The sequence below is a fragment of the Austrofundulus limnaeus genome, unplaced genomic scaffold, assembly GCF_001266775.1.
Source record: "Austrofundulus limnaeus strain Quisiro unplaced genomic scaffold, Austrofundulus_limnaeus-1.0 Scaffold192, whole genome shotgun sequence".
NCBI lineage: Eukaryota > Metazoa > Chordata > Actinopteri > Cyprinodontiformes > Rivulidae > Austrofundulus > Austrofundulus limnaeus.
This window is the reverse complement of record NW_013952594.1, coordinates 49,048-58,418: the sequence shown is the minus strand read 5'-3', so window position 1 is coordinate 58,418 and position 9,371 is coordinate 49,048. Positions and strand designations below refer to the sequence as shown.

At 40.6% G+C, this 9,371-nt stretch overlaps 1 protein-coding gene across 1 annotated transcript in view; it reads left to right on the top strand.

Moving 5' to 3' along the window:
• The window catches only part of tbl2 (transducin beta like 2), a 9,536-nt gene extending 2,953 nt beyond the window's left edge, over positions 1-6,583 (top strand). Inside the window, exons 4-7 of the mRNA XM_014018398.1 lie at positions 986-1,137; positions 1,344-1,470; positions 4,731-4,883; positions 5,973-6,583. Coding sequence (XP_013873852.1) covers positions 986-1,137; positions 1,344-1,470; positions 4,731-4,883; positions 5,973-6,432 — 892 coding nt within the window. The 3' untranslated portion in view covers positions 6,433-6,583. The remainder of the gene's footprint in view (positions 1-985; positions 1,138-1,343; positions 1,471-4,730; positions 4,884-5,972) is intronic.
• The last annotated feature ends 2,788 nt before the right edge of the window (positions 6,584-9,371 follow it).

Sequence of the window (9,371 nt, the reverse complement as noted above, 5' to 3'; positions counted from 1 at the left end):
TATATTTTTTCAGCTTTTAGTTTTTATTGTTAATTTACAAAATGGTCACCCAACATTTAACAATGGCCTCTACCTCAAGAGGTAGAGGAGCCAAATGGCTGGCTCACTGCTGCCAACTAGTGGTCAGAGGCTGAACTACAACATAAAAATAAACGGCTGGCAGGAAAGTTGACATTTTAAACCTTAATTTAAAATCGATACAGGGCTTTAGAATATTGATACAGTATCGGGAAATGAAATATTGTGATATTTCAGTGTATCGATATTTTCTTACACCCCTACTCTACAGCAGTGGTTCCCAACCTTTTTAGACTTGTGTACCCCCTGAGCCATTTTGTCATACCACTAGTACCCCCTCTGTCAAATGTAATGATGATTCTCTGAAACTATACATCAACTGATTGTTAAATAAAAAATATTTATTTAACCCCCTAGAACATTTAATTCTCAGGCATTTTATTCTTTTCAAATCAAATTAAACATAAAGAAAAAAACGTTGCCTTGAAAGTGAATAAGTAATTAAATAAATAAACCAGGTAACGGCAGGTGCAGGAAGCAGCAGTGTCCAAAATCTACTGTATTTTCCAAAATACATCAAAAACACCCCAAAATGAGCAAATTCCAAGAGATTCTGCATTTTATACTGGATTCCATTTGGTGTCAATTCCCTGACTTCGTCTACATTTTGTTCATTGCTGAAATCATAGGGCCAACATATTCCAGTCCTATTTTATTTATTTTTTAAATATCTGGGAATTTTTTTCCACGCACCCCCTGTAATATGCTCGCGTACCCCAAAGGGTACACGTACCTCTGGTTGGGAATCACTGCTCTACAGTAAACATGAATTTAATGAAAATATACAGAMTTGGTGCCCGTCTGTGCCTATAAGAAATAACTTGTCCTAGCCGGAGTAAACGTTTGAATATTTGGCTTAATTTAAACTCGTCACCACCTCCTCTGACTCTCTGCGTCTCACCTGAAGGGCGTTTATCACCTGGCTGGCCAACGGAGACGCCATACGCATCTTTAAAATGATCAAGAAGGAGGATGGCTCCTTCAGCTTCAAGGCGGCTCCCGAGGACTTCCCACAGAAACACAAGGCCTCAATCATCAACATTGGCATTGCAGAGACAGGTACAGAGCACACCCGGGCCTTGGTCACATCTTAACTGTTTCGGTTTTATTCATTCTTAGGCAAACGTAGCGGCAACGGTGTAACCATGAAACTCAACCCAAAATTCAAAATGTACAGGATCCAATCAGATCCGTATTTTTATGCTTGAGTTAGTTTGTGAGAGTTGTATAGCTTTTAAAATACTGATTTAGTTTCTTCTCTGCAGGTAAGTTCATAATGAGCGCCTCTGCAGATACCACCATCCTGATCTGGGACCTGAAAGGAGAGCTGCTGGCCTCCATCAACACCAACCAGATGACCAATTCTTATGCTGCCGTCTCCTCTTGTGGCAGGTCAGACTCTAGCTAAATAAAGTTTATCGTGCTTTTGGAACGTTTGTTTTCTCTCTGTTGAAGGTTTCGTTTTGTCATTTTTAAATATATTCATACACAACAATACTCTTGTTGGAAAAATATGCGCTGTTCAAAATGGTATGTCCGAATAAACCAGGAATCCGCTGGATTTCTTCTTAAAACTTTATTTTCAATCTTCTGACTCCAGTCAGGTTCACAGAACAGCACTCAGCACACAGGCCTCAGTAAGACCTCAGCGTAATGCTACGTTCACACCAGAGGCGATTTCTCTAAGACTGCAAGGGAAGCTCAGCTTCCCCTAAAATGTAAAAAAAAAAAAAAAGATAGAATATATACTGTTGTGTGTTCATGTCATTGACTAAATCTGCCTACAACATGATCAACTTTAGTTCAGAATCAGCTTCTTATCACTGGTAACGACGCACCGTTCCTCATTCCCTCATTTCACTCATTCCTGCAGCTTCACAGCTTTAAACAGTCGGACGCTGAGCGTCTACAGAGCTCATTAGTGATGCAAAGACTGCAGCTAAACGAGACGAGTCATTGGATAAATGCTGGCTTTGTCCCGCCCATCGGACACTGAGCGTCTCTGGGGGTCTATGGAGCAGGGGGCTGGGTCGGATGCTGGCTGCATGATGATTGGATGATCTGTCMGAGGCTGAATCCCTTTTTGATTGACAGCGAAATTAACGAATCGGCGATCTTTTTGGTGTAAACGTGCATGGTAGCAGTTTTTAGTGTCTTTTCTGTTCTGAGTTGAATCGGAGACTTTATTAATCCTTTTAGCCGCTACTAGTGACAAATCGAACTTCTATTTCTGGTGTTATTTCTGTAGCTGCTTATGTTTGGAGACAGACTTCTGTCACTCTTTCTGACTTCTTCTGTCCAGCGGCTGCTGCTGAGCCTCTTCACCGTCATACAACACTCACAGACGGACACACTTCACACTAGCCTCGCTCCAGTAACAAGCTGCACATAATGTCAGACAGTTTGAATGTGGTGGAGCAGATTTTGGTGAAGCCATTATAGTCTTGTTTACAGAGAAAAACTTATGGTGCGTTCACACCGAACGCGATTTCAGCTTCAAAATCGCAGCCAACGCTGAAGTTTGAAGCTTGTGCACTTTGAGGTCAGACGCAGGACAGCTGCGCTGCACAGCAGAGCCTCCCCGCCCCTCCCTCCTCTGTCAGGCTCTGTTTAATGTCGGACGAGGAAGTGGCTTTGCTTTATTTACAGAGAGCAAGAGCATGTCACGTTCATCAGATAATTAATTCATAATTAATTCACCAGATAATTCAGAGTAGAGGCTCACAGCTCGCTTTCAGGACTATTTTTCCAGTCTGATGAGTCGCTGCCACGCATTGCTGCAGATCAGGACACGACTGCAGGCACTGGATTTCAGCTAAAGAGCTCCTCTCTGTCTGTTTCAGGTTAGTGGACATCATTCAGTAAACTGTCCCGTCGGGAAATATGTCACTACGTCACACAGTGGAGTCTCTCTGATTGGTTGACGCTGCGCGTCGAGCTGCAAAAGTTCAGATTTTCTAACTTCAGCGATTTGCGCCTCAGCACGTTGAACGCTCAGATCGTTCAAATCGCACTGCTCTAATCGCACTTGAGGCGCCGCAGCACTTCCCGACGCTGCTTGAAGCGCGTCCACCATAGACTTTGTATGTAAACCTGCTGCTCCTGACGCTGAAATCACGTTCGGTGTGAACGCAGCATTAGAGTTAAACAGCAGGGCTGATCATCTCCTCAGATTAATTTGGTGCAAAGAGTGGGAAAAAGTAACAGGTGTTTTCAGCTGTCCTGGTGTAACAGAGCTGGCTGCTGTAAAACACTATAGAATAATCTGGAAAATGATTATAAAAGCATTGGATCAATTAATTCCTTTAAAAAAATAATCAAAGCAAATTTGTTAAAGAAATATGAAATTGTTTAATTTGTATGAGTCACTGTTTGAGGAGTTGAATTTTTTAGTTTTGTTTTATTATTTGTTTTATTGTTTGAAATTAATATTTTTTGTAAATAGGAGCAGATATCATAAGATATTTTTCTTCTGCTGCCTTTCATTTTATTTTATTTGTATTGTTTTTGTTTTTAAAAATGAAATGAATAAATACTATAAACTAAACCAAATGATTTGTGACAGGGTCACGGATCCTTTTGTTGAAAAGGAACGGAGGGTAGAATTTATAACCCACACATTTTATGATGTCGGCCGAAACTGAGCTTCCTCTTGTTGAAAGACCAGCATCCTCCACTGGTTCACACCGAACGCGTTTTGAGCTGCAGAAGCGGCTGGTTTACATCCAAAGTCTTTGGAGGACGCGCCTCTAGGGGTCGTGCGTCGCGTCACGTACGTTTTGGGCAGCGCGCAAGATGGCGGAAGCATTTTCCACGCATGCGGTGCTGCGGTAGCCGCCGCCAGAGTTCAAAAATGTGAACTTTTCGCCGCTCGACACGTCTCCCACTGAAAACCAAAACAGACGGACTGGAGATCTTTAGCTGAAATCGACCGTGCGCAGTTGGATTTTCTGCCAGGATATATCAGCACCGATGTGGATCAGCTGCTCAGGACAAAAAAAAAAGGTCAGTCAGCTGGCAGCTTCTGGAGTGACGAAACTAACCAAACAAATCATCTCTAAATCATCTGGTGAGTTAATTAATAAGTGCACAACGTTCGCTTGCTCTTCATTAAATAAATCAAAGCCATTTTCTTTTATTTTATCTTTAATTCACCCGCCGACGACACGCTCCTCCCACACCCGGCTGCAGCCACTGCTGCTGCTTCTCGTTCTGGTCTGAACATAGTACGTCCAACTTGAGGCGTTTTGCGCCTTTTGGCCGCTCAAAACGCGTTCGGTGTGAATGTAGCATAAGGCCTTGGGGCTCATATCAAGAAAACCCAAACAAAGCAGAGACTCTAACACACTGTGACAACTTCTTTTCACTATAATAATGAATAGAGTTTATAATGTACCTTACTTCCTGGTTACACCCCAGGAGGTGTTAGCTTTACGTCAGACATCAGAACTTACTTAGTTTTGTTTAGGCTAAGGAAGTAACACATGATAACACACACACCAACTCTTATTCTGTTATGGCCTTAAAGCTGCGATGATCAGAAAGTATAAAATTCAAAACTGAATCTAATATTCAATTAATCAGTTACAAGATTTCTTCACTCTGATTTGTGTTTGAGTATCTTTGTCAGGTCGTGTCGTCTGTGTGTTCAGGTTCGTGGCTTCCTGTGGTTTCACTCCTGATGTGAAAGTTTGGGAGGTTTGCTTTGGAAAAGGAGGAGAATTCAGAGAAGTCGCTCGAGCGTTCGACCTGAAGGGACATTCTGCAGGAGTTCACGCGTTCGCTTTCTCCAACGACTCCCACAAGTAAGAAAAGTTTTTCCTGTTTGCAGCATGGAGCTGCCGGAGGCTTTTGGATTTAAAACTGCATTACTGTGTTTGGAAATTTGTTTTCTGTAGAGATTCAATTCAAAAAACTTTATTAATTTCATTAAAAACAAAAATAACTGTACAATAGAAACTAATAAAATACACAAATCAAAAAATCTAAATAAAATGAAAGGTAGCAGAAGAAGAATTGGATTTTTAATTGTTTTGCAAGCTTTACCCCCATACAGTAACTTAATGTGGAACAATTATTGAATTGTACAACACAAGCAGAGCTTTGTCACTGAATAACTCCCTGACTTTATACAGTACTCCTATAGATTTACATATTTTGGTTCTTAAATAATGTATGTGAGGTCTCCATGTCAGCTTGTCATCCATGATGAAACCCAGAAATTTCAACTCACTGACTTTACAGATCTCAATACCATCTACTTTAAATGAAAAATCAACAGTTGTCTTCCTGTTACTAAATATCATAATTTGTTTTTTCCAAATTTAATGATAATTAGTTTTGTTGAAACCAACTTTGTATTTTCTCGAATTCAGATTAAAATAAGAAAATTTACACCACTAGACTTTGTAGCTAGGTGTTTAAGAGATTTTTTTGTTGTTGTAACAATTCTTCTTGGCAATAAATCTCATTTTGTTGGAAAGCCTGTTAATTTGTTGTTTAAATGGTGCCACATTTGTAAAGAACATGCATTTGTGGGAGTATGTGGGTTGCYCACATGTAAAAAATTGCCAAATAGCTTATTCTGCTGTTGCTGTTGACTCTTGTTTTGAGTTTCTGGTACCCCCAAATGCTTTCAATCGAGTTCCAAGAAGCATTATTACAACAAATCATCTACAAAACACAAATTTTCTTACTGTTTGTGCTTATGTTTGTAGTTTTAATAAATGTTACACAAAATGTTCACTGGTTACGTTGGTCTAAAGTTAAAGACCTCTCCATCGTATAAAGCTTTCGCTAAACCAGAAGTTATGATTTTTTTTTCACACAAATACATTTTTAAAAATCAAAACTTTAAGAAGACCTGGTTTGTTTTGTTTCGTTCCACTGATCAGGATGGTGACGGTGTCTAAAGATGGGACGTGGAAGCTGTGGAACACCAATGTGGAGTACAAAAAGCAGCAGGATCCGTACCTGCTGAAGACCGTCCCCTGCTCGTCCTCTGAAGGCAGCCGGGTGGCTTTATCRCCCGACGGCCGCGTCGTGGCCATCAGCGACGGCCCCAACGTGGCGCTGTACGACGCAGCCAGCGGGACGCTGGAGGAGGAGCTAATCGGCGTCCACGGCGAAGACATCACCGACCTCAGGTTTGACGTCAACAGCRGCTTTTTGGTGTGCAGCGGCGACAGGGCGATCCGGGTGTTTCACAACGCGCCGGGCTACCGAGCCGTCATCAGAGACATGAGGGACATGCTGAAAACGGCCCAGAATGAAGCCATGAAGCAGAGACTGCAGCAGCAGATCAAAGAGGCTCAGAGCGCCCTGGACGCTGTGCTCGCCGCTCCCAGCCAGTGAAAAGAAGACACAAAAACCCAAGAGATGTGACGTGTGTTATTCAGACTGCTCCGGTTGACGTCTACTTCTGTTTTTATGCACAAAATTTGTCCAGGAAGTCATGGACAAGCATGGAGTTTTAATAAAGAATATCTTTTTAAGGAAAAAAAAATCTAATGTTTTGTGTTTAATATTTGTTAAAGATGAGGAGTGTCAAACATGACGATTAAAACACTACTGCTGTATTTTACCAGAGGACAGACCCTGTCAGTCCTTTTAGTGGCATATAATGCATATTATTGTTCAATAGATTAGAAAGTTCAATAAAACATTTTAATATACTGATAAATGAAGACAAAGTCTGAACATCACCTGCAGTTTGCATGGTAACCTCTAGGACAGTGCTGAGAAGAAGGTTACTCCGAGCTCTTATTTTGAAGGTCAACCGGTTGCCGTTACCGGAAGTCTTCTAGTACCATTGCCGCTAACTTTGTAGCTACGAGCTAACTGTGTTTCACGTGGCCTGCTGGTCAGATTAGTTTGATTCAGAGCTGTATTGAGCTGTAACAGCTCGGTAAATGTTGACGAGATGTGGAGACAGCAGGTAAAAACAGAGGAAGAAGAGAAGTCGGAGGATTTTATCAGAGCTAAAGATGAGGAACATGAAATCAACATCGATTCTGTTTACAGTCTGAACGATGAGCTGCAGACATCAGGTTTGTGTGTTTTTATTCTTTCTGTTCAATGTGATGAGTTTAGCAGCAGGTTATTGATCAACGTTGTTGATCATGTGGCTAGGGGTTAGGGGTAGCTTGCTTAGCATGTAGCTTGCCATCATCAGTGGGTGAATGTCATGTGAAGCATTTTGAGTGTCCTGGGTGGATAGAAAGGCGTTATATAAGTACAGTCCATTTACCATTTTTTAATTTTAACGTGTAACTGCGGTCACACATTTCTGATTCAGAGCTCCTGGGAAAAAAAAAATGCGTGTTTAAAGCTTATTACGGTTCCATCTACAGATGAGAGTTTTAACTTCATGGTGCATTCAATTACACCTCGTAAATGTCTCCATCAACACTCTTAAGTCCATCTTGTTAATTTAACAGTCGGGGTCTGAGCGCTGCAGATCATTTCAGCAGCATGAGGAAGGAAGCTCACATGTATGGCAGTCCGCTGTTACACTTAATCAGTTTCACCACAGTTTCATTCCAAGTATCTGAAATAGGTTCTTCTGGGTCTCAGGAGGATAAAACTAGACATATTTAAGTGAAATATTATAATAAGATTCAACTAATGCTAATTAAATTGCAGACTTTTATGTGTTATTATTTTTTTTAAATCTGCACAACCTTTTGATAAATATCAGTAATATTTCCATTATTAATCAGTATTCTCTGTTCATCATTCTGGTTTATCCAAGGCCAAAGATCCAGAGGGTCAAACTACAGGAGCTGTCCATCTGAGGGGCAGGTGTCTAAAAAAAATGCAACAATGAAATGTTTAAGATGTTTATAATATGTTCAGCCCTTAAACATTTGCACTTAGAATTTTATAGAATCACTTAAAATACTTTTCAGTAKGTTAAATGTCTACAATTCTGGTTCAAATAAAGAGCGTTATGTTTACTAGATTGTTAAATTATTTTTGAGGTAATGTTGCCTTAATGAACAAAAATAACCTGTAAAACTCTGATGTTAAATCAGAATCAGCTTTATTGGCCAAGTTTGATGACACACACAAGGAATTTGTTTCCAGCAGATGTTGTCTCTCCAGTACACATATATGATGGAAGCAAAATGTAAACATTATAGTCTGTGGATTACACACAATAATATACAGTATACATTAGGCACTAGTTAAGAAGTCTAGTGTTTGGGATTGTTCATCAGGGAGATGGCCTGGGGCAAGAAGCTGTTTTTGTGTCTGGATGTTTTTGAGCATGGGGCTCTGTTGCCCCATGCTCAACTTCTCATAGCCTCTTTCAACTTCTCTGTCGGGGAGAAGTTGAAAGAGGCTATGTCCTGGGTGTGTGGAGTCTGACAGGATTTTCTCTGCCCGTTTCCTGGTTCTTGTGGTGTCCAGGTCCTGAAGCGTGGGCAGGGGAGCACCAACGGCTCTCTCAGCTGTCCTGATTGTTCGTTGCAGTCTGTGACGTGGTTGAAAATTTGGGTGCACCTAAATTTTGTGCTGGTGCGCCTAAGAAAAAATGTTAGGTGCACCGGTACAACCAGTGCAAAAAGTTAGTCTAGAGCCCTGTTTAGAGTTCCGTTTGGATTTACCAAGTTTTATCTTCTGTTCATTTTTACAATGACCAACACCCGCGGCAGAGAACTTTAATCAAGGTATTTTTGCTTGGTTGTTCACCAGACAACCAGGAGACAGGATCTGGTTGTCCAAAACGAAAATGGGTTGTCTCGGACAACCTAAACAATGGTTATGTCTACCCCTGCTATATATGGTCTGTGCTGCAAACAATAGCAATCTATGTTACGGCAGGGGTAGACATAAGGATATTTTTCAGGTTGTCAACCTGTTGACAAAACCTGGTTGTCCGCAAAACATTTTGGTTGTCCAAAAGAATCTCAAGAAAAATATAATTTAACAAGTATATTGTTCTGTAGACAAAGGTTTTTTTTATGTATAATTGTTCTCAGTCAGCCAGGTTGACAGGGTCTGCATGAGTAAAACTTCCTCATTCTCTTCTTTGAAATTGAGTATTTAAGGCTCAGGGAGTAAAGTAGCAAAAATATTGATAATAAACTCTAGAGGTTACCCAACATTCCTAAACTTTTTTTTGCTCATAGGTCAAACATTTTCGCTTAAATAGGCGTATACTGCGTACATGACCTTATTAAAAGTTACAGTTTAGTGTTCTGTTCGGCTTTACCAAGAATTTTCTCCCTTTCATTTTTACAAATGATGGACATTCGCAGAGAACTTTAATCAATGTATTTTTTTCT